The following is a 25,920-nucleotide window of genomic DNA, read 5'->3' as shown; positions in this document are numbered from 1 at the left end:
CTCCCTGCTATACCTTCTTACATCGCATACTTTACGTCTATTAATCAACTTCGAAAGCTCTGCCAGTTCTATTTCGTCTGTTGTACTTGACACACAATACGCAATTAACACCAACTAATTTTTTCTTGAACCTAAGCTGCATGAAGGCCGCTTAGAGCTGAACTATATTTTTGGATATTGTGTTTACTTTCAAAAAAAGACACGTACGCATAGTTATACCACTCAAATAACACAATATTTGCCATCACACAATAAATGTAATGCCATTGTCTTTGGCAGAAACAGACGACAAAACTATGAACATTATTACAAACCCGAGGAGTGCCTGACCAAAAATTAGTGGCATAAGGGGGCTATTCGCTCCTTCTAATCACATCTATGAACATGGGCAATTGTTTATTTCTACTTGAAGCATTCCTACTGGTATACGCCTTCCCTGACCATACGTACACTCATTCCATTGCAGTGCTTCGAGCTTTGTTACGGTAATACAGCTTTTGTCGCACGCGGTTATGCAACTGTATGCTGCTGCTGAAAAAACAGACAGCGTATACTGCCACTTCTGCGATAGCCGATAGGCATTTGGTAGATGTGACACTGCTGTCCTACCCAGAAGGAACTCGCAGCATTTTCCTGTGTTCCTACTTCTGTGTCATTCAATTTTCCGTGACCTCTAAATATTGTAAGCACACAGACAAATAGTCCACTGCGCATTTGTTTAAACGACGAATTTATCAGTAAAATAAATAATATTATAAAGAATATTCTACGAGGCAACGGCTCGACGGCAAAAGAAGTAAAGCGGGCCGACTCAGGCACCAGAGAACAGGCCAAGGCAACGTCAACAGTGTGTTCGTGTTGTCCTCATCTGTTCTGTTGTGCTCATGTCTACATGCCTGCACTTCTGTTGTCATAAATGCTTGTCAATTATCTCAACTCCCTGCTGTTCTAAGTAGTATGAAAAAACAACACTTCCAATATACACTCGCAGACACTCGGCACTCATGACGAATGGCTTCATTTGCATCGTGTAAAGCGAAACATACACACGTTTTGCAGAGACTTTGTAGGTCCCAAAAAGAGGCTCAATTTTTACACGCGCTGCATCGCAATTCCGGCGTCAGATTATTTACGGGAAATTTTTACTACTTCCAGTGCTGTATACCTTTCTGCTCAATTGTTAAACACGTATACGACAACGCATAGGACAATGCACTGCGACAAACCGTGTATGAGCGAATCTGTGACACTTGCAGAGAAAATACGTTACAGTAACTCACCCACTAACAACACTGACATTTGGAAATCAAGGCACGTTGTTGCATAGTTTTACGGCACTGCTCGGAGAAGTAATAGCTTTCAAAACATGAAACCTCACAAGTGCTAAAAATGAGGAAGAAGGTACAAAGGTTGACACACGTAGCACAATCAGTAATCTAAGTTGTTATCTTTTTTCTCCATTTCTGCCTAAAGGCGTAATGACAAAACAACATGAAAAAAGGGGATGGTAGTCGCCCTTCACTTTTGTATAGGTTCATTTTAACAATTCACAAGAACAATCTCTAAGATGTCGTGTATAAAAAATCTGTACGTGAAACATCCGTGCAGTAATATTTTTTTCGCACTCAAGAAACAATAGTATGCAGTAGAAGAAATCTTTTATAAGTCGTCTATTAAAGCAATGGCAAATAATTGACAGTCGATCAATGCACAGCAACATGTTGTGACGAGATCATGGTGTGATGCCTTACTAACGCCATAAACAATCAATGGGCGATACCGTGGACATTGAATAAGCGCATGTACTGCACGAGTTGTCGGCAACTCGAAGCCAGACGAGTTTCACGGTATATAAAAATAAGCCATTGAACCATTATGAGCTTTCCTATTGCAAACGGGAAGCTTTCACAATTCTTTTGAGGGTGCCTTTATCAGTACTGTGAATCGGGACGGGATATTTCAATGCACAATTGACGTAACACACACCTCGAAGGCACTATTAGTTCCCATTTTTGGGTACGGTGACGACCTTTGTGCAATTGGAGCGAATAAATTGGATTATCTGTATGCTCACTGTAAAAGTTTACGGAACGCAGACAGCGATACTCGTGAATCCACTTTAGAAATCACTGTCCAAAGCACTATTGTCTATTTGCTAAGAAGTGGCACGGTAAACGCACTCCGAAGGCGCACCAGCACTAAACACAGTCGTGGAACGGCAAATGCTTCGTGAGTCGTCGCCTCAACTTGGCCATGTTGTCCGTGATGAGCTTGTTCTTTGGGTCTAGAGAGAAGGCCACTTGGTAGTGTAGAAAGGCTCCTTGGTAGTCACTCTGGAAACAAAAACGTGTAGCATAAAATCTGCTAAAAGAGCCTACACAAATAGTTTTGCCTTCAATAACCAGTCATTCAAGCACAAGCGGAGCAATGAAGTATCCCGTGTTAGCAAAGAAAATATTTATTCATGCATAATTAAACCAGTTGTTCAATGCTTTACTACATTTCGCAACACCAAAGCTAACTAACCTCCAAGTGCCTTATCACAGCAAGGTTTAGATGAGCGTGAGCGATATCAGGATCCAAACGAATTGCGACTTCGTAGCTCTGAAACAGAAAACAAATAGCACTTTCAGTGTTTCACCTGTTTTTATGTATGGTATTTTCATGAAACACAATCGATATAGGTCGTATAAATAAAACGAAATTGAGCAGATGCCTCTTAGCTATGCTTGCCCACACTCCCGTGGGAAAAGATTCATAAAAATTTGCTATTCTTTGAAAGTTATAGTTAATATTTTTAAAACATGCGAAGTGAAATTTTTTCAGCAGAATTTACACGCCTAAGGACACAATATATGTGCACATAGTGAAATGTGAACGTTATTGATTCTACCGTGAAAGGTGCGAGAACATGGAATGTCTGCATTTCAATAAAAAATCACTTATTGGAAACAAATAATTATCTAAGTAGTATTAGAGATATATACCGTGACATCGCGTGATGTTATGTCTTGCGAAATGTCATTCTTTTAAATAAAATAAATACGCACCATCATTTCACAAAACTCGGTGCGTTTGAAATGTGGTAAAAGGTAACAAAATATCAAATTTTATCAATATATGCCTCTGAAATAGAATGTGGCTTTATAATATTTTAGCTCATAATGCTACCATGTACGAACCCCTATATATACTTGCAAAATTTTGTCCAAAAATAGCATTACGAGCTATGGAAGAATGAACAGAAATAAAATAAAGACCTTAAGCAAGAGTTTGGGCTTTGCTTTGGCTTGCAGCAAATTATTATTTTGTCCAAGCTACTTCATCGCGTCAAAGACAGTGTACTCTAATAAAAGGGCGTGCCTTGTACAAACCTGGGCCGAAGTGCTGAGATCACCTAAGTCCTTCAGTATGTCACCATGGTCACTGTGTATTTTTGCACAAAGGGGATCATCAACATCGCACAGCTTCAAAGCCCTCAATATGTAGTTCAGTGCCTGAAACATTAGCGAGCATTCGAAAACATTGTGATCAATAATTTATCGATCAGAAACATCATTACAAGAATGTACAGAAGTTTGTGCATTCATCAATTGTATTCAGGACAGCTGAGGAAACATTCTCGGCAGACGAAGCAAGATGCTCTATAATTATCGGCCTTGGTCATGTCATAATAACAGCAAAAGCAACACACAGGTATGTACCCACGACAGTCATAAAACGTTAGAATAAATCGTGTTGGTCGAAAGAAAAGGTATGCTAGCGGAGCTGTTTAAAAGTAGGAGTAATAAGCACCGTAAAAGAAAAAAAAAGGCGCAACAGCATTATCTACTTTTCGTACGGCCGTTTGTCAAATTTGGGTTCAAGGTAAAGAGCCGCCGGTGGTAAACATTTCTGGCCTTCTCCCCTACGGCATCTATAATTATTATATAGTGGTTTGCGGATGGTAAACCCAACATATCAGTCAATCAATCATCATGATAAGCAATTAATAATTTTTTTAAATATGGTATACGAATGGCATAGTGATTATTCAAAAGAGTGCAACTGCGTAAGACATGTACTTGTAAAAGAACACAATAAATTGTTTAGTATTCACAACGAGTTATTTATACTTTTGGTCCTTCTTACAGCATCTTGAAGAGTTGTAACGTTGTGGGAGAGCATCCGGCATGAAATATGTAAATAATTAAACGAATAATCAGTCGCCATCAACAAATTTGTATAAATCTGACATACAAAAATAGTGATTCACATCTCCAATTCGTGGCTAGAAATGAAACCTGGCTGCTCCATACACGAGTACACAGTTTATATACTTGCTAGGCACTTTGTCTTTCAATTTTAATGGCCTAGATACACATTGCTGCCTGAAGCAGATTTCCATTGAAAAACAATATTTTATATGTGCTCTAAATTCTCTTTACAAGCGTAAAAGGGTAAAGTGGAACCATGAAATGTTTGTAAGAAATCAAGTCACCTGAGGCATAGGCTAAGTGGCCAACAATGATACAAAATTTGCAGCATTACGCCCCGCTATTGCATTATGTAAAGTCTAAAAACATGAACGAGACCATTAATATTTTTTACATGAATACTAAGAGAATAATAAATAACGGCAATATCAAGCGTGATCACCCAAAATACACATTGATAGGCAGCTCAATTTTTATGCACAGTCGCATTATTCGTTTGCATACAAACAAAAATAAATGATGGATTTGTTCACGTAAGGTAAGGAATACCTCGACTGTGCGGTTTATGTGGTTGTACAAAATGGCAGCCATGTGCAAGGCTTCTCTGTCGGTGCTGTTGTGTTCCATCATGTGCAGTAGGAGGTCCTCCGCTGCTTGAAAACTTCGGAGTTGAATTAGGAGTTGAGCCTGAAAATGCAGTTAGAATAAAAATCAGTCAATTGTTTTCGACAGTATCTTCAATCTTGAACAATAGTCACATGGCCAAGCACAAATACAAAGACGCTCATTCATAGAAAAACAGTCACTTTAGTAATATAAATGCAGCAGTGCCTTAACTGCTAATGTAGAATCACGCAACTTTCGCACAAATTTCACATCTCACGTTATATATTTCAAGATCGCATTGGCATCAACCTCAACACAGTCAAAATTATGCCCCCTTTACATTGCACACACTCCTGAACATTCATTTCATATTTTATTAAATGCGTTAATATTTCCTCTCAACATATACCTTTCGATAATGAAAGCTAATTTAAATGCATGCCGCATCTTCTGCTACTCTTACACCCCCTCAGATCGTGTTACATAACTAGCTTTCTAAAATAAATTTTACATAAAATTTCCACTACAAAACAGACGTTTTCACTTGGGCGTGTAATACCAGATGCATCAGCCGTCAAGGTCAGTCCACTTTGCTCAAAATATGCTTTACGTAAGAATATTGTGCTAGTCTTGCAGATATTTTATTTCTAAAGGGCAATGAACTTCCGCGTTTACTTGAAAACCCTGCTTAGATTTTCTTACAAGTAACCTACCTTACGGTAATTACCAAAAGGAAAGACAGAAGCTTTTATGTAAGTGATCCAGTAATAAATGCATAACACTAATGGTCTGTCACCTCTAGTTTGATGTTTCTCGCGTGTGAAAAAGACCAGCCCGTGCTGCCTAACGTTGCATTATACTAGGTGTTACAAATATTTGACTGGTGACTCAAAGTTCTCGTTGGCGTCCGTCATTCACATAGTGGACCTTGCTTTCACGGTTCTCCGGGAAACGCCTGTCAATATTCTCAAACAGTTGCCTTGCTTCATCCAGGCGGCCAGCACTGACGTAAAACACAGCGAGGTTGTGCATCACCCGTGGATCCGGCTCAACAGCGAGGGCCCTGTTCGCTAAAGGAGAGAGTTGAATGACAGAAACTGGATCTGAGAAAATTAAGCCATTATGGCTATCTCTAGGGTAAAACTCACTAAGGTGCATGGGCGTACAGTTTGGGCATTTAAGCATTCAGGGAACGTTAAAATAAACTGCGAAGAAGCATTATGTAAGGAAGCCATTATTGGAACATGAACGCACCATGAAGCTATGCTATTCAGATATCCCACCCTCACAATAAGGGCCTAGCTAGTGGCCATCGACAATCGCGTACCTTGTTGAGAATGTTTGGCTCACGATTGTTCTGACAAGTGTCTAATGCAGCAGCTGTCTGTGCAGTGCTCGAAAACCGATACAATCTTTCTTCGCACAAAAAATCAGTCAAGGTCTTATTCAACTTTTTTGCATGGCAGTGGCCTCTTCAGTAGGCCTCAACACCTCCGCACTTTTTTAGTAGCGAAGCTCCTTAAGGCGTGGGCTGAGCGTCCCGTCGTAATCGTAAGTAGCCCCCTCTTGTTACTTCTTGAACCACCCGTAAGGGTGGTTCGTGTATACATATAACGAAATGCATATACGCTGAAAAATGCAAATGGTACGATACTACAGGATAATACTTGTGGTATGTTAAATAATAAAATAACAGTATATTCATTGAGTGAATGATGATGACTGGGGTGAAGCGTCCGTCAGTGCGTCCATGCTTCCTTCTATCCGTGAGTCCATACGCTCATACGTCCATCCATTCGTGCATCCGTCCATGCGTCCATTCGTTCTCTCATGCGTCCATCCGTGCGTCCATATGTGCATCTGTCCGTCCGTGCGTGCGTCCTTCTCTGCGTCCATCTGTCTCTGCTTCCGTCCGTCCCTGCATTCGTTCATCCGTCGATCTGTCCGTCTATGCGTCAAACAGAGAGGCAGACAGACAGACGACGGACGGACGCCGCCAGCAGATGATTCACGGTTCGTCGATCAAAACTATGACACGTGCAAAACGTAGCAGCTCACGCTCGAATACGGAACCCCGATGTGCGAGCGCGCGAGAAAATAGGAATGACGTCAGATGAAGACGTCGGCGATCGCGTGTTCATCGGCGGCGCCGTACGCTCGGGGGCGTGGTCCAGTAAAATGAAATCCGTTCTGGCACGCGGGCGCGTTCAGTAGGTTGCTGGATGGACGAGGCTGCAGAGCGGCATGCGCGTGGACAAGGCTCCAGAGCAGCATGCTCGAAGACGGAACCCTGATAGGTGAGCGCGCGAGGCAGAAGCGTGCCAAGAAGCTGCGCGGCGGTGCCCACAAGATCGCGACGTACGACAACCCACTCTCCATCATTCACCCCGTGGATATGCTATCTTTTTTTTTCGCGCGTGTAATTCTCTCTTCGCTTTCTTTTTCATCTTTCTTCCCCTTTCTCTTGGTGCAGGGCAGCAAACCGGATGCTCTAATTTCCGGTTGACCTCTCTGCCTTTCTCTGATTTTATTTTTTGTCTCTTGGCTCGCGATATTTTAAATCGATGCTCGCTTGTTTCAAAGCCCTCTCACGACTTGGCCTACCAAATTGAACATGTGAGAAAGTAAATATTTGAGACATTGGACGTGGTCTTGGTGCTTATGGGGCTATATTTATTATACCTATCCTGTATTAGAGACTGCCAGAAAATTTACTGATCCTATACTGTCTTTAGGTGACCCCTTATGTCATGTGGTTAAAAAATTTTTGCAACAGGGAAGCTCCTCAGTGAATGTAGTTTTATGCAGCAAGGTTGGCTGTAGGTATAATCTCGCTGCTTACTTCTTGTAGAGATTCTCGGCCTGGTTGTTGAGATTCATGCTCGGAAGGCTCTTAGCTGCGTTCAAGAGTGTCACAGTGTGGTTTTGTTGGATGTTGAGAGCTTGTTCGTACTGCACCATCGCCTCTTTGGTACGGCCTGTACAGAAAACGGTATATGATTACCTAAGAAATCACATGAAAAATAGTATGCCAGCAAGTGATCCAAGCTAAATTAGATACAAAAAATTAGGCAATAGGTGGTGTCACTGGCATAGGGCTATTATACACTCTGAAGAAAAAGCTGGGTCGGAAAAGCTATAACGACCAAAGCGCTGGCATCTTAGAACGTTGTCATTGTTGCCATTACGATACTTCAAACAAGCGTAAATATATCAGTTTAAACACTAAAATTCTCGCAGTATAGTCCATACACATCTGGGTAACGTATTTTAAACAAACCAAAATTAGGTAGTGTTTCTATCAACTAGTTTTACGGAAGATACAACGGCCATTTTTATACTTTCTGCACAGGGAAAGCAGCATTTGCAGTTTTGTTGACTAGATGGCCCCCAGCATCCTTCTACCGTATTAACATTTGGGAGCGTGGCTGTGCGGCATGCGGCCTATTCTGCCAGCTTGCTTGCACTTCGTGGTCCGTAATTTTTGTTTTCATGACTCGACAACTCGACTTCAGGTGACGCTCTCTTAGTGCGATGCGAAAAATAGCGACGAAAGAGAACAAAAATGCCAGGGGTTACAACAACAGGCAGTGCCATGTGGGATGCACACCACCCGAAAGCTGAGTACCGATACAGTTTAGTGGAACAAAAATATGGAACACGGTCCCCCTAGAGATTAAAACGGCACGTAATTTCAGCATGGCATGTAAATCATTTTTTCTGTGGAGTCAAGACATGTAAGCATGTGTGTGTGATTCGATTTTCATTGTATTTTTTTAATAAGTGCCTATGTATAGAAACTAGCTGCAAGCTAATAAGTATGCATATCTGCAAGAAAAAATGTATTACTGTGTTATCTGTATCACATGATTGTTTTTTTTATGTTGTTACCTCAGAGCTGACCTATACACTTTTTTATGTTGCACATTGTATTGGACCGTTCACTAGCCACTTTAGGCTATCGGTCCAAATAATCCCTGTAATTGCATATATCTATTTATGAAAATAAAGCTTCATTGATTGATTGATTGATTGATTGATCGTTTCATCACAGCGGGTCAACATGCCTGACAGCGATCGAAACTCTGAAGATTGTATCACGAAACGCTTGCCGCCCTCTTATTACGCTGTATTTTATACCTGGAAGCACAGATCGAAGCTAGAGAAACATTATTTGTTATTAGTGGCAGTGACATATTTTTAAGGTATAGCTGATTTTACTAAGGAAGAGTTTCCATGACCAATTGTAGCTCGACCTCTGGGCAGGGATCACGACTGCAGCAGCCGTCAACACGAACGCTGTCATTTATTCCGTCCGCATACATTTCACGTCATCCGCATACATGCGAGTTTTAACCCGCCTTAAGGCATGGAAATTTACACTCCTATATGGCCACCAAACATCACCATCGCTTACTTCTCTTACATAGCTTGGTAAATCACAGCCTATTGAAATATTCTTTTGTCGTTCTTCATTGCGCTTTTGGCCAAGCGGGCCCCTTGCACTCGTAAAATCCACATATCATCATAATAATCAAATTTAGGTGTTGTGTATCAGAAGAATTACTAGTCCCTTACCTACTGAAAAGGTTACTACGCAACAAATGTCAACATAGTACGAACTTGGACCTAATATTCAGAAGCAGAAGTCACTGTAAAATATGCCTCACCATGCGACTGAAGAAATGTGCCGTAGTTGTTCCGGGCGTCGGCATTTCGGCCATCGCTGCCTAACGCCATCTGGTGCAGCCTCTCAGCTTCGGCGAGGCCACCTCTGTCAGCCGCGAGGGCAGCAAGCGATGAGTAGGCTTCGCAGAAATCGGGGTCGAGCTCAACTGCCCGCTCTAACAGGGCCCTTGCGACATCCTTTTGGCCTTGCTTGCTGCACGTTGAAAATAAATGAATATTTCGTGAGCATTTGCACCCAGGTGAAGTCGACAACTGCTGTCAGGCCTGTGACTAATTTTCTGCAGAGTACAAGAGTGAACAGCAGACTTTAGCAAAACCTTTGTGTGACGTGGTTTTTGTGTATACGCATACCTTTTTTCTTTCCCGCACCATAACTTCACGCACATTTTTCCCCCTCTGCTTTACGTACTGTGCAGCACGGCAGGCTAGCGCACACTAGCTTACGTCAGTCTCCCTGACTTCTAATAAATTATGTCTCTATCTCTGCCAAAGATTTCATTTTTTCTTGTCCGAAGCAACGGCTTACTGTGCGATAGACTAATTTTGATGCAGACAACGAGCCAAACACGTGCAAACACGAACTGAAAAGAGCGCATGCATATTTTAACACGATAGTATTAAAGAGCTCATTTTACTGGAATTGCGGCTTTGGCTTCTGTGTCAGCTTTGGTGTTGGTGATGGCGATGCTGGTCATGAGCAAAAATCATCATTTTGTGTGCGACCGAAAAATCGCGAAAGATAAAACGAAAGAAATAATAAAAAAACGTGGGTCAGAGTGGGGAACGACTAGGTTCGTTTGGGTCTGATTGAAGATTGAAATCGGGTTGTTTGCATGGCTAGCGAATGTTTTACCACGCGACCACGTGTCTGCTTCTAAATGCACTGAAAATAACTTCACTTGTTCGCAAATGAAGTGAAAGTAGCTTTCATGCTTTACAAGCACAGGCGTTCGTTATGCAGGCTTCACAGTGCAACATGAAATATTGCACTAATAATGCGTAGTACAAGCACCCGTATCCAGCGGGCGTTCGAACATATGTCTTGTCTCGTCGCCTACAAGATCTGGGCTCATATCCTCAAGGGAGGTTGGCCACACTGTACCTTATAATAGAAATGTTTTATACAACGCCAGCTAAAAAGAGAGAAATTAGATAAGAACAATAATATTATTTCTTTAAAATAGTGAAAAAGTGCAGAAGAATGAGATAAACCAGGATGTACAAAACAAATTAGCAAGAATAAACAAGGGGGGAAAAGAATTCTGTATATCTGGCAGCACCACTATACTAGCAGCGATACTAGCAGTGTATCCTTCCGGTTGCCTAAATGAATTTATGTAGCGCTGGCAGAATACCACTGCGGCCCACACCCTACTGAGTGGCTCCAAACGATAAAAAGGTGTATGTATTATTTGTCATTGCGAGCATAACAATCGGTCTCTCAAGAATTATTCGGCACAGTGAGGCCAAGCGGCGGCATGTGAGAAGAAAGTCATCTATTGTTTCCGTTTCATTGCAAACTGCACATAGGTTAGTGAATGAAAATCTTGATTTGTGGAGATAACAATTTAACTAAAAAAGCCTGCAGCGAACGCTTGTCAGGGTCACCTCACATTGACGGGAACGGCATTTTGCGGTGTTCCATGTGAGGTGCAAGTGCCGAAATTCTTCAGATTGTATGAGCGATGTTTGGTTCATTTTCGAAATTAACAGGCGTTTGAATTGTTCGCAGTAATGAAAGAGAACTGTGAATCTGATAGTACCACCGGGAACTTTAAAGATGCCGCAGCGAGCGAGTCTGCAGTTTCATTTAGTGCGAATCTAGCATGCCCGGAGACCCAAAGAAACCGAACTTCTGGTAGAGTACACGGTACGAGAGACCAAAATATCTTGAGTAGAGGAGACTGCTAGGCGGACGTTAAATGTGTACAAACAGACAAAGTATCTGAAATAATAATAGCTTTTGATTGCGGAGAACTTAGTTTTCGAAGAGCCAGGAATTCTGCGAGATACATTGGTGTGAAGTCACGCAATCGGAGCGCCAACGACCAATTATGCTGATGAGATGAAATACCTACTCAAGCCTTCTGAAGATTTTGCGTTGCATCCGTTGTTAGGAACTTGACTGAGATGGTCTTGAAGAAGGCCCTCCAGAACATAGTTTGGAAAACTTTTCGCGTTTTTTTTGGAAAAATGTCATCGAAAATAAGTCAACTTGCATCGAGCATAGGGTTTGGGGAGTTGAATGCTGGAGGGAAACGTGAAGATTTGATAACAGAGACTCCACAAAAATGACTTGGGGTCTTTGCTACCGACATCAAAGGCGCTTAAAAAAAGACAATGGATATTTGATGAAGACTGTCTGTAAACAAGAGAGGAGGCATTCTATAGTTTTAAAAATGTTTGCACGGTAAGCTGTCGAAATCTTGCATCAAGTGCAATGATTCGAGCTTCCAAATAAAGCACGCTATTCGCAACACACCTAGGTAGCCCGAGCCACAGCCACAAAGCTTGCCTTTCTAGCAATAGAAGAGGTCTTAATTTGTACTCAGCACTTCCGGAAAACAGAACGCAACCAAACTCCAGAATAGGTGGTACGTAAAGTTTGTATATCATAAGTAACGTATCCCTGCGCATCCCTGATTTTTTAATGCAAAACTGGCGTAGGAATCCTAAGGCCCTTTCTGCTTTACGGGGGGAGGAGGAGGAGTAGGAATAAATGAGGAAGGACAGGGAGGTTAGGAATAAATGAGGAAGGACAGGGAGGATGGCTTCATGGTTTAAAGCCGGTACCCCACTACAAATTGAACACACGCTATTACGCGTGTTGCCTTTAGGACCACGTAGTGGGCTCATAAGAATATCGAGAAGGTTTCATGAACTAAGTGTTTGTTAGTACGCGTTAGGCACAGAAGATCGCTAGCGCGTTCAACTCCAAAAGGCGAAGCTTCAGGGTCCCCTAATATTTAAACTGTAAGTCGCGAAGATCGAAACGATTAGAGGAAGTCACACACACCGTCGGGTTGATAATGGTTTTTGCAACCCTACTGTTAACAATGGACGGTTTTTCGCCTTATGAACGTGGCTCTCTGCAACTTGGTTATGCGAATTTTTACTGCTTCACTTCTTTAGAGGTGAGGAAGTCACACGTGCCTGTATATATTGGCGAGGTTGAAATGAGCCCCTGCGTGGTTTGGGTTGACGTGCAAGGCGTACCGAAAGTGATGCTCAGATTCTTCAGCCGACGTCAACACAGTGCCCAAGTTATTGTGAGCGCTGGCGTGATCCGGCCACAATCTGCGCAATTCCGAAGGTTGAAAGATGTTTCATAACTTCTAACTACGTACTTACTTATTTACCCTCTGTAATGAACGCTTAACGTCTTCTAAAGGGCATGGGTAACCATACCAGCAACCATAACAGAACTAAATCCTGTTTTCCCATTCATTTGGGCCTCCACTGTAAAGGCAGCTTTGTGCAATAAATAAGAGACAGGAGATCGTATTTTTCAACACTTAGGTGGTTGGGCCCCCTCACCTCGATTGAATGCCCGCGCGATATTGTTTGAAAACCTAAACCCCTCGTTTGAGGGATCGAATGGTCTCATTTGAGGGCCGGGGCAATATTGGTGGCTTTTTGTTCAATGTTACTTGATGCCTGTCGACAAGGAGAGCAAGAAACACTTCATTCTTGAAAATAAAAAAATAAATAAATATGCATAAAAACGCATTAGGGCCAGATTTCTCCGTATAAGTACTATTGAACAATGATTCCAGTCACAAAAAAGAACTCACTCAATCGCCAGCTTGTAGTGCTTAACGGCCACGTCTATATTGCCTGTGTACTTCTGCAGCTTTGCGTAATTGTAATGCATCTTTGCGTTTTCTGGAACGTCCCTTATGCCCGATCTGGAATAAACATAAAGCCTTGTTCGCAATATGTAAATATATTGAATACAAGAAAAAAACAAAATCACTTTCAATCTTCATTAACAATTCATAAAGAGGTAATGTAAAAGGGCCTTGAACTATAGGCAAAAACAACATGAATTTCACCTACTCAAACAAGGCCTCCCTGGATGCCCACACGCCGTTCCGGTTCCAGGTGCGTGCAGCAAAGAGCACCACCAGAATGACGCACAGGCTCGTAGTGCACCACCTTAGCAGTCTAGAGCACCGCACGTGAAGGCGACAATGTCCTTCCGCCACAAGTAGAGTCATGCCTATGCTATAATAGGGAGAAATACAGTGCAGTGAATTAACAGCGTTAAACATTTAACGGAAAAACACACGAAAACTCTCCAATTACTATGGTTTAATTAATAAACGCCAACATTGTTGTCACGTTTTTGTAAACTTTGGAAAATTAGAAACCCGTAATTATGTCCCTTAAAAACAGCTGCTTGCTTGACAAGCCACGCGCAGAGCAGAAAGTGAAAGCATAGAGAGCATTTAGTGTTAGAAAAAAATTAACCCCGTTTCTTTATGCTTCTCTGCAAATGTCGTCGAAAGACGATAGTCTTGCGTCTGGAAAGAGTGAGCAGACTTAGCAGCAGCGGCAGCAAGCCGTGAACATCGTCTCAAAAACTGCTCTTTTTGCAGTGTCGTCTACGTCCGGACCCGCAGTGAACGGAGTGCAAGAAGTGTTTCGCCGGACCGCTTCTGCGAATTTCACGTGGATCTGCCCTTGGGACGAGGATTCACCCGCAAGTCGTCTCTGCACATGCGCATCTAGCCAGCTCGGCACAAGAAAAGCGGAGCACGGTGACCCGCCCACCACTTAGCAGCAGCGGCAGCAAGCCGTGAACATCGTCTCAAAAACTGCTCTTTTTGCAGTGTCGTCTACGTCCGGACCCGCAGTGAACGGAGTGCAAGAAGTGTTTCGCCGGACCGCTTCTGCGAATTTCACGTGGATCTGCCCTTGGGACGAGGATTCACCCGCAAGTCGTCTCTGCACATGCGCATCTAGCCAGCTCGGCACAAGAAAAGCGGAGCACGGTGACCCGCCCACCACTTAGCAGCAGCGGCAGCAAGCCGTGAACATCGTCTCAAAAACTGCTCTTTTTGCAGGTTAGTGTTACTGTGTTCAATAATATTCAGTTGCAATAGTATTTCTACTGCTGCTGCTGTCGCTGCTGCTGCTATTGGTTTTGCTTGTGTACCGCTGGGCACCGTATTGTGGTTGCATAGCTACACTTGAAACAATGTCTCTTTCTTGTAACACATGTAATCTGCTCATCTCTCCTGACGAGCCCTTTGTGGAATGTTGTAAGTGCGAGAACGGTTATCACTTTGGAAAATGCGCTGGCCTAACAGAAAAGTCGTTCAAGGCAAAGAACGAGGCCGCAAAGAAATCATGGCAGTGTCCGTCGTGTAGAAGTGCTAGTGGTGGCAACATGTGCAGTAAAGACAGTAATGATTCTGAAACAGAAATTAAGCTTGCCCTCATGTCAATTAACCAGAAGTTAGAACGGCTGATGCCCCTGACAAAAAAAGTTGAAAGCATTGAAGAGTCTCTTACCTTCATATCTACAAAGTTCGATGAATTTGAGCAAAAATTCTGCCATCAAGAAGCCGATTTAAAAGACATAAAAAAAAGGTGTCTGAGCTTGAAAAAAAAGATGACCTAAATCAAGTAACCTGTGCCCAACTTGAAAAAGAGATGCATGACCTTGAATTTAGAAGCAGGCAGCTAAACTTGGAACTGCATGGTATTAGAGAAGTAGCAAATGAGAATCTTATGGTCACATTAAATGACGTAGCTGACAAACTTCAAGTGCCTCACTTAATGGAATCGGATGTTGCGAATGTTCATCGAATTCCTGCAAAACATGGCAAGGTGCCAGGCATCATTGTCCGCTTTACAAAGCAAGCGATAAGGGACCAGTGGATCAGGAATAAAAAGAACCTTAAGGATAGCCACCCACCAATTTTCATGCAAGAAAATCTGACACGCCGCAATAGAGAACTGCTCCAAGCAACGAAAGAATGCGCCAAAGATAAAGGCTACAAGTTTGTTTGGTATCTCAACGGAAAAGTTCTCGTTCGGAAAAGCGAGGGAGTGAATGCTGTGCATGTGAAGGGAAAGAGCGACTTAGAGCACCTATAGTGCTTCACGTTGAATGCTTTGTTTTCTTTTGAAATGTAATCACGATGGAGCACATGAGTTATTTTCTTCCGAGTGATCTTAATAAAATTACTTCATGTACTACTAAGCCAACATCGTTTAAAGCCATTCACTTAAATGTACGCTCTGTAAAAAACAAGACCATGTGTTTGGAGGAATTTTTCGGTGAATTTTCATTTACTTTTTCTTTGGTCATGCTCACTGAAACTTGGAGCACCAATGATTCTGACACCTTTACGATGACTCACTATAAAACTTATTCTCTGAACCGCTCCAGCCAGCGAGGAGGTGGAGTTGCTTTGCTGGTGTCTAACAATATAGAATGCGATAAGCTGGACTCGTACTCTCTGATTACTGATGATTTTGAAATCATATCAGTCTGTACTGGTCAGTTCGTGTTTTCGGTGTGCTATCGTCCCCCTAAGGGAAATGCGCTCAAGTTTTTCCAGTTTTACGATAATTTCCTTTCATTTATAACGGACAGTAAATACACATTAATAGCTGGTGGGGATTTTAATATTGATTTGTTGAAGGATAATTATTTTGCTATGAATTTTAACACAACTCTGGCTTCGAACGGATTCGTTAACCTTATACAAATTCCAACAAGGGTTACACCAGAGGGTGCGTCTCTTCTTGATCTGCTTATTACGAACTCATCTCAACCAATAGCTGCAACAGGTGTAATAACATGCGCAATCAGCGACCACCTTCCGGTGTTCTTAAGTATAAATAAGATTCCAGCGGTAAAGTACTGGCAAGAAAAAGCTGCATATCAGCGTATAACAAACCAAACCCTGAGTTTATTTTACAACTCAATAACACAAGTTCAGTGGGATGGCACCGGCCTTTCAAATGATGCAAATGAGGCCTACGATAAGTTTCTCTACGTATTCAAGCAGCTTTATCATTCCTGCTTCCCACTAAAAGTGCGCGGATTAAAACGCAAAACGCGCAAACCTTGGGTAACTATTGAATTACGCGAAGAAATTAAAACGAAAGATAAGCTGTTCAAAGTATTCTTAAATACGCGTTCAGCTGATGACCTCAAGGTATTTAAGAAATACAGGAATAGGCTAACAAAAAAATTGCGTAAGGCACGAGCGGAATACTACTCTACTTTACTTGAAGTTAAAAACGGTCGCCATGATTTGCTGTGGTCAAGATTAAATCTCTTACTTAGACGGGAGCAACCACAGGCTTCCCTACGTATGTTAAAGCTAAATGATAAAGATATATCTGGAGTAGAACTGGCGGAAGTTTTCAACAACTTTTTTACAACTCTCGCCCATAACAGTCCGTCCGATGATTCTAATAAATACATTAATTCTTTTAATAATGATACAATATTCCTGAGCCCTGTTACAACAGAAGAAGTTATAGCAGTGTTACAAAACCTTAAAAACAGTCATAGCTGTGACATAGATGGCATTCAAGTGAGACCTGTGAAACATGTTGCCGCCGTCATTGCGCCTACTCTTGCAGACATATTTAACCTATGTTTAGATACCGGTACATTTCCTAAACAAATGCAAGTTGCTAAAGTAACGGTTCTATATAAGAAAGGAGATCGCAATGATTTAGGTAATTATAGACCAGTATCCATACTTCCAATATTTTCGAAAGTTTTTGAGAAAGTGTTATATACTAGGTTGTATGATTTTATTAATAAACATAGCCTACTATCACCAAATCAATTTGGGTTTTGTAAAAATAAATCTGCTGAACTAGCACTACTCGAACAAAAGGAATATATATTAACACAGTTTGAAAAGAAAGCCTTCGTTATTGGTATCTTCGTAGATTTCTCGAAGGCGTTTGATCTTGTCAATCACACTATACTCCTGCAAAACTTAGAATGTTATGGTATTCGTGGACAGGCGCAGTTGCTCCTGAAATCATATCTATCGCATAGAAAACAGGCTGTTTGCATTGACAACATAAAATCTGAACTAAAGTCTGTTACCTGTGGCGTTCCACAGGGCAGTATATTAGGACCATTGCTTTTTAATATGTATCTTAACGACATTTGCAATATCAACACCACTGCTAAATTTATCATCTATGCTGATGATACTAGCATCTTTTTTACTGGAAATAATCTTGATATCCTTGTTCGGGATTGCAATGATACCATGAGTGAGCTACAAAAATGGTCAGAATCCAAGTGCATGCGTATCAATGAGAAGAAAACACAAGCTGTCGTATTCCGCCCTAAAAATAAACCAGTTCCTTTTTCCTTCGGCATTAAACTGAACTCACGATGTATAGATGTGGTTGAACAATTTAAGTGCCTCGGAGTGGTTTTTTCCTCCTCTATGTCTTGGGAACAGCATGTGGATCACATTTCAACGAAACTGGCTCAAATAACTGGGATCGTAGGCAGGCTCAAATACGTTCTCCCAAAACCAATAAAACTACTATTGTACAATTCCCTTTTTTACTCTTATTTAAACTATTGCCACTTAGTCTGGGGCACGACTACTCCTGGCTGTCTTCAGCGTATCTACATTCTGCAAAAGAGATTCCTTCGTCATGTTCATAATGTACCTTGGCACTCGCCCAGTGCAGATCTCTTTTTGCAAAGTAATGTAATAAAGATCGAGAACTTGTACAAATTCCGTTTGAGTGTCAGGTTTCAACTCGAAACTCTAAAAAATATAAACCATCTACGATACCTTGCCGATTTGCATGCACGAAAAATGACATTTATGACAAGGCATGGAGAGTCTTGGGTTGTGCCGACACCCAGAATAAACTTAGGTCGACAACGCCTGCAATTTACTCTTCCTTCCCTTCTAAATTCATATTTACATAGTGGTTTTGATCTCTTCAGTTCGTCAAAGAATACTTTGCGTGACATGTACGTTAATATGTAAGCTTAGTTTTTTTTTTTTTATTTTATAATATCTTTTAGAGTCTCTTTTGTATTTGTCGATTATTGTTTATTTGCCATTACACTATGTTAATACTGTTGTTTAATGAACATTGCTGTGAAGCTGCTGCTAAGCAAAAGGGTGTCGCGGCTTTGTCAAGCTGTCTCTGACAGCTTTTTCTGCGCCTCCACTGTCTGTACCCCTACAAGGCAGAAATAAAGAATTTGAATTTGAATTTGAAAATGTTCATTTGATGCTCTGCGCGAGAAAAGCGGTGCATTGTATTCTGAAGGCGCTGCGTTAGAGTGCCTAGATCTGTGCAGCGAAGGTGAACGAGCGCATCAAGGCACGTAAGACACAAGCGCTATCTGGCAGTTATCTCCGAAAACGAAAAAATTGTATGCACCTGTCTGGGAGTCGATAAGGTAAAGAACGCAAAGTGACGGGGAGAATCCACCACCATGTCGTCTTAGCAATTACTTGCCTTTTTTGTGCATAGCGTTGTATTGTCAGCGCAGCGTGATAAGTGCTACGGTCTTAGAAAAACTTATGTATGCCTTCTCTAGTGTAAAGACAAATACCAAATATTGATGTCTTGCTATTGTTCCTCAAATATACGCAATAATTGCTTTTTTTTGAAAATCGCACAAGTATGAACGCTGAAACTTGAGCAATATGGGCCGGCGCTGCAGACGGGTTTGGATTTTGAACGTTTCGGGAATCAATTCGCTGGACATACTCACAAATGAACAAAAAGACAGACCAAATTTTTTGCGTTGACGTACCCCAAGAATGACTACCATCTTTAAAGAACAGGTAACATGCATTCAGGGAATCAATGCAATGCGGAACAGCCACACAGAACTGCATAGATCGGCTAGATTGTATTTGAAATAACTGAAAACAATCATGTTTTAACATCGAGATCACTATATATTCAAAGTTTTATTGTATAAGGCTGAATGAGCAACATGGTATTTACAATGCTAAGGAAACGCATCTTACGTGTATACAATACATAACCTGCCATTTACGTTAGTTCGAATGCTAGTGATGCTATATATTTTAAATGCCAAGCACTTCTATCTATCTATCTATCTATCTATCTATCTATCTATCTATCTATCTATCTATCTATCTATCTATCTATCTATCTATCTATCTATCTATCTATCTATCTAACCACGTACGTCTGGAGGCTCTCGTGATCACCCCCTTAACTTGGGGTAAACCAAAAGTAGTATGATGACATAACATGGTGTGACGAGTACGACTCGCTGGTAATTGCGTTAATGACGTGACAGTCTTGTCGCGTATGACTAATTATGAAATGGAAGCGCACAACGTAGAAGCAGACGGAAAGACAGGGACAAGCGCTAACTACCAACTGAAAGTTTATTCGGAAAAAATATGAAATATATACTAAAAGATGATACAGTGTCAAGGCACATACGATAACACCAAAGCATAGACCAAAAATGGCAATACCGATAGAATATCTTAGTGCGTCAGCCCTACCTTACCATCGCTTACTGTGCTTTACATTGATTAGTTAACTTCTACGGCATCTGCTAATGTTTAAAAACGCTAGCTCCTTATCGGACAAAGCGATTGATGGTTTGCTGACGCAAGCCCCGTGTTCCGCTATGTGTGCTGCTTCAATTATAAGCCTTGTGCGCTCATCTTTGTGCTTTTGGAGAACTACTGTCTTATCAAATTGTACTTCACAGCCACATCTAGTGACATGCTGGGCAAGATAACCATCATTGCCGCTACGAACATTGCACGCATGCTCACGCAACCTGTCGTTGAGGCATCTTCCAGTTTGCCCAATATAACAGGCACCGCACGAAAGTATGATCATGTAAACTACGTCACTAATGCAGTTGACAAAACGGTTCCTGTGCTTTGTTTTACACCGCTGTTCCCTGTGTCTAGCGCCACATGTCAGTCTAGCCAGCTGAGAAAGCTTGTGTGGTGCAGAGGAAACTACACGCACTCCCATGCGCTGCCCCACCTTTTTCAGGCGGTGGGTAACCTGATGCATGTAAGAGACAACAGCTACTCTTTCTCTTTCTTTTCCGTCAATCGCAAACCATCAATCGCTTTGTCCGATAAGGAGCTAGCGTTTTTAAACATTAGCAGATGCCGTAGAAGTTAACTAATCAATGTAAAGCACAGTAAGCGATGGTAAGGTAGGGCTGACGCACTAAGATATTCTATCGGTATTGCCATTTTTGGTCTATGCTTTGGTGTTATCGTATGTGCCTTGACACTGTATCATCTTTTAGTATATATTTCATATTTTTTCCGAATAAACTTTCAGTTGGTAGTTAGCGCTTGTCCCTGTCTTTCCGTCTGCTTCTACGTTGTGCGCTTCCATTTCATAATTAGTCATGTATCACCAACTCGCCCAATCAACCATTTTGACAAATTACGTTTCTAGTTCTTCGGGCATTCCTTCGTCTGTGTTCCTTCATCCCACTATTTTAATCACTCTCATCGCTTTAGCTACCTGCCGAGCCAGAGCTTTAGCGTTCTGCATTCGTAAGAGGCACATACCACAAGATGTGAAAGCACTATTTGGTGGGTTCAGCCCTTCGACCGGTCACGGAATCAGGGTTTGCAAAATCCTGCGTTCTGAGTGGAATCGGCAGGCTCGACTATACCGGGAGTCGCTCAAGCTACAAGTTCTTCAAGAACATCGTTCGCACAAGAGGAAAAGAAGGCTTGAAGAATTCGCAGCAAGGATTGAAGACAGCTCTGCTTCCTTATGGGTTCAAGAGCTTCGGAAGCTGCGTTCTGAAGTCAGAAGAAAACAACAGAGTGAAAGAACAGTGCATTTGGTTGGTAAAGTGGTGCTTCCCGACTTTGTGCAGAGGACGTTAGGCCTAGGCCCAAAATTCGCCTTTGTGAAGAAGCGAGACCCCCCGGACCTGTTAGCCATTGTTAGAAGTGTATCTAGTCAGGTTCCTCAAGAAGACTCTGGCCGGTGCATCTCGGAAGGACTGGACATACTTCAACGCGGTAAGCCCGTCAGCAGTCACCTGCCTTTAAGCCGGACAATCAACTTTCTAATTGACAATGATCTTTGTGCGGTGCCTTCAGACAAGGAGGGAGGTTTCGCAGTGCTTACAAAAAGGCAGTATTTTGAAAAAGCGCAGTCCGCCATTAGTACCGTGTTCGATACGTTCACCGGCATCGATTTGCGAAAAGTGAAGGCAAGAGCAAAGGACCTGTGCCGAGAACTCAATTTAGAAGGCTTAGTGAAAAAGTTCGATAGGTGCGATAAACTTTCGTTGAACTTATTCTTTTCAGCTAAGACACATAAGCCTGATGTACCTTTTAGAGTTATAGTATCTGAGTGTGGTTCCTGGCAAAAGAATGTAGGCGTGTTTTTGCAAGATAAGATGAAGCTTTTCACCATTAATGACCCATTTTTAATTAAGAAGTCGGATGAAGTTATCGAATTTTTCCGACAAGAGTTTAACACAGGTCTCATGGCATTCTCAATAGATGTTAAAGATCTTTACTATTCTTTACCTCATGATGCGTTGCTCACTTGTATTGAAGAATGCATTGACCAATTCGGTGGAGTGTCATTTCAGAACAGCACAGGAATGAGTGCGCGTGGTTTTTTAGACTTATTGGGCATGTATCTCAACTCCACATATGTAGAGTGGAATGACAACGTGTATCTTCAGAAACAGGGCGTGTCGATTGGGTCGTGTCTGGCCCCAATTTTGAGTGATTTGTTGTTGGCGAAAATGGACAGGGCCGTTAATCAAGAATTAGTGAGCACTGCAGCGAAGAAAGTGTTTCGATTTGTTGATGATTTTTTAGTCATAATGAAGTGTGATCCTCGAGGTTTTGTGTCTCATGCCAATAATGTGTTGTCTCTCTTTAAGAAATACCTTGGTCCACTTGTATTGACCCATGAAATGCCGGAAAACTCGTCAATCAGGTTTTTGGATCTCAGGCTTACGTTTAGGGCTGAACATACCTGCTGGGAATTCCAGCCACGCGCGGGGAAACCGCTTCTGCCGTACACGTCGGCTCATAGCAAACTTGTAAAAAGAGGCATAGTGAGTACGTGTTTCACTAATGCACTTGACCGGTCCTGTATGCATTCAATGGAGGCCAGCTTCCACAATCAGGTGGCTAGGCTTAAGTCAGCAGGGTATCCTGAGGCGGTCTTGGTGTCCGTGGCCGAAAGTATCCGTAGAAAACGGAGAGCTAAAGATGGCCAGGGACATGGTGCAGTAGGACGTGACAACAGGACCCACGGAAAAGAAAGAGAAAGAGTAGCTGTTGTCCCTTACATGCATCAGGTTACCCACCGCCTGAAAAAGGTGGGGCAGCGCATGGGAGTGCGTGTAGTTTCCTCTGCACCACACAAGCTTTCTCAGCTGGCTAGACTGACATGTGGCGCTAGACACAGGGAACAGCGGTGTAAAACAAAGCACAGGAACCGTTTTGTCAACTGCATTAGTGACGTAGTTTACATGATCATACTTTCGTGCGGTGCCTGTTATATTGGGCAAACTGGAAGATGCCTCAACGACAGGTTGCGTGAGCATGCGTGCAATGTTCGTAGCGGCAATGATGGTTATCTTGCCCAGCATGTCACTAGATGTGGCTGTGAAGTACAATTTGATAAGACAGTAGTTCTCCAAAAGCACAAAGATGAGCGCACAAGGCTTATAATTGAAGCAGCACACATAGCGGAACACGGGGCTTGCGTCAGCAAACCATCAATCGCTTTGTCCGATAAGGAGCTAGCGTTTTTAAACATTAGCAGATGCCGTAGAAGTTAACTAATCAATGTAAAGCACAGTAAGCGATGGTAAGGTAGGGCTGACGCACTAAGATATTCTATCGGTATTGCCATTTTTGGTCTATGCTTTGGTGTTATCGTATGTGCCTTGACACTGTATCATCTTTTAGTATATATTTCATATTTTTTCCGAATAAACTTTCAGTTGGTAGTTAGCGCTTGTCCCTGTCTTTCCGTCTGCTTCTACGTTGTGCGCTTCCATTTCATAATAAGTCATGTATCACCAACTCGCCCAATCAACCATTTTGTCGCGTATGTCATGAAACGCTTCCAGCCAAACAGTGACGCATACTCGCGGGCGGGTACGTGCCACTATCTGGCTGATCGTGTCTTATCGTGTCTCGTTATAGACAGATCGTGTCGACTTTCTAGCACTGACTGTCCTGAGAACGCCTTGTCGTTAAGGTGGGCTAGCGCAGCAGCTAGCGGCAATCTGTGCACGTTGTAGCGAGGTCAGTGACACAGAACGCACTCTGTCGTTTCATCGCTCCCGCAATGACCGCATGCAGCAATGTCTTCCGTGTCAACGTGGAAGGCGAAAAAAAAAATCGGTGAAAGCGACACCGGGGCACAGTCAGCTGAGCACCCCTGTCTCAAGTCGTGAGAGTCCGTACGGAGGCGGAAGTGTACGAGAAGGACCCAGCCTATACAGGTGCGTGTGCCGTAAAGTTCCTGTGTTCCACGGGGATTTTACGGGTTAATTAGTATTCTGCTGTAATTTCATGGCAGTACGAGTCTTTGAGATTTGGATAGATTCTTCTACACCATCTTCGTGTGCCGATCGAGCAGTGGCGTCGACATATTCGTTGCCCAATATGTCACAGTGACTTGGAAGCTACTGAAACGCGATTTCATGTCCTTTTAGGAGGAGTTGGTGGAACATCTCTCTGGTTTCCAGAACAATCTGTTCATGAAGTCCCTGGCGTAAAGCAAATGCCAAACATTATATATTGTGGTGCCTTGTAGTTCGTGAACAAGCTCCATTTTTTGGCTTGTTGATTTGGATTACTTTAAAGAAGCTATGTGGAGCAGCGTGTCCCGCTACGCTCTGTCTATCTCATCTGGTGAGATAGCCGAATCTTCGTGGTGGTCGCTGTTGCGCGAAATATCATTGACTCTGCGGAACCACCCACTGTTCTTGAAGTGTCAGTATAAAGATGGTTGTGCTCACGGTACTTATCATACAACAAGATAAATCTGCTTTAACGCCTACATAGTGCGCTAAAGCACAGTGTTTGCTTTGGCGTGTGAGGGCACTCGCATCGCAGGAGCTCGGCGGTGCTCCCGCGTTTGTGGAGGCAGCATAGGAGAGGGTAGGTGCATTGCTTCTTCCTTCCTTTTCCCGCCGTTCACTCTTTCTCCTCCCTCCGCCTACCTGTTCCGTCCGCTGGCTCGTGCGTATACATAAATGAAGTGAAGCGCGCGCCTCACTCTCAACTGTTCGGTGGCTGATGAATGGGTGAATATATGGTTACGGTAAAAATCTTCATCTTGTCATTATTTTCGCCATGAAAATTACTACACCAATTATTATAGGTGCACGAAACACATTCGCATTTCCTGACAATTCTTTTCGGGCAGTGTGGGCCATGTTTTTTGTAAAGAAACAGTTACCTATAAACCAGGAAGCTCGCCAAAACAATGTCATGTAAATCATTTCATTTATTAAACGCGTATACTGATACTATAGGAGGACTCGTCGTTTACGGTCATCATACAATCTCGTAACGAAATTACAATTTGGCTGGAAATCAAGCTAGCAAACTAGTCTCGAACGCACCTTTAACATTCCATCGAAAAAAGTGTCGTACATGACATTCACATCATTATTTTCATGTTGGCACCTGTCATTTACGTTCACAATACAGTCATGTCACGCGATATACTTTTGATGTACACCGATGTAGCCAACCTGTCGCGAGCGCGCCATGAGCGGGGCGAGTAAGGCGTGAAGTGCATCACATAAATATCACTATTTTCATGTTAATACCTTGCATGTATGCTCGCTATATGACAACGTCATAAATAGAAATGAAAAGCATAATATCAGTTTAACATCAGTCCAAGACATAGGTAATTGGTGAAGTAAAAAAATGAATGGCTATACTGAAACTGAAATATTCTTGGATTTGTGAGTTCGCTACATGAACTAGTGATGGCATGGTTGATTTTCATAGCAACCAACAGGAGGAAACAATAGAGGCATTCGGACCAAAAAGAAGACTAGGGTCGATAATCAGTCACAGAGCTCTGCGCTGCGAATTAAAAGATCTCTGCTGCTATATTTCGTGAAGGCACACACACAAAAGAGTTCTGAGCAGAATATTGCTTGCTTTCTTTGGTAATCCTTGCGTGCGTATGTTGGAGCAAGCATAATACTTCTGCTTCGTTTCAATAACATGTGCAATGCAAAGACTCTGACGGGCCGGTCTGTTACGTGAATAAATATCAGGTACCGTCCACTGATAAGTAGACAAGTACTGTATAACTTATCCAGGTAGAACAGTAAATCCACTGCGCGCGCTGTGGTTGAAATGTAATGTATGCCCCTTTGTCTAGAATGAAATAATTCACACCGTTCAATTCGTAT

General features: G+C 42.3%; 1 protein-coding gene and 1 long non-coding RNA gene across 2 annotated transcripts; one reads left to right on the top strand and one right to left on the bottom strand.

Moving 5' to 3' along the window:
• Positions 1-321: 321 nt before the first annotated feature.
• Positions 322-13,365, bottom strand: LOC142785228 (protein O-mannosyl-transferase TMTC1-like). The gene is made up of 9 exons (XM_075883668.1): positions 13,286-13,365; positions 12,645-12,788; positions 9,473-9,684; positions 7,645-7,780; positions 5,721-5,865; positions 4,746-4,883; positions 3,375-3,497; positions 2,527-2,604; positions 322-2,333 (listed from the first exon to the last, which is right to left on the bottom strand). The coding sequence occupies exons 1-9, from the start codon at positions 13,363-13,365 to the stop codon at positions 2,199-2,201; spliced, it is 1,191 nt and encodes a 396-aa protein (XP_075739783.1). The 3' UTR covers positions 322-2,198.
• A 676-nt stretch (positions 13,366-14,041) lies between these two features.
• LOC142785230 (uncharacterized) lies at positions 14,042-16,623 on the top strand. Its single transcript, XR_012888879.1, has 2 exons — positions 14,042-14,254; positions 14,327-16,623. It is a non-coding gene; the product is annotated as an uncharacterized LOC142785230 (long non-coding RNA).
• Positions 16,624-25,920: the final 9,297 nt, after the last annotated feature.

The sequence above is a fragment of the Rhipicephalus microplus genome, unplaced genomic scaffold, assembly GCF_043290135.1.
Source record: "Rhipicephalus microplus isolate Deutch F79 unplaced genomic scaffold, USDA_Rmic scaffold_19, whole genome shotgun sequence".
Classification (NCBI taxonomy): domain Eukaryota; kingdom Metazoa; phylum Arthropoda; class Arachnida; order Ixodida; family Ixodidae; genus Rhipicephalus; species Rhipicephalus microplus.
Note: the sequence above shows the minus strand (reverse complement) of the source record. Positions and strands in the feature narration are given on the sequence as shown.

Bases quoted from the DNA above. Each gene is read 5' to 3' on its own strand.
- LOC142785228 (XM_075883668.1), bottom strand. From the start codon at position 13,365: ATGCATTACAATTACGCAAAGCTGCAGAAGTACACAGGCAATATAGAC. The intron at 3,498-4,745 runs GTATTCCTTACC...CTAATGTTTCAG, and splicing joins ACATAAACCGCACAGTCGAG to GCACTGAACTACATATTGAG. The intron at 2,605-3,374 runs GTTTGTACAAGG...TTTCTGTTTCAG, and splicing joins ATCTCAGCACTTCGGCCCAG to AGCTACGAAGTCGCAATTCG.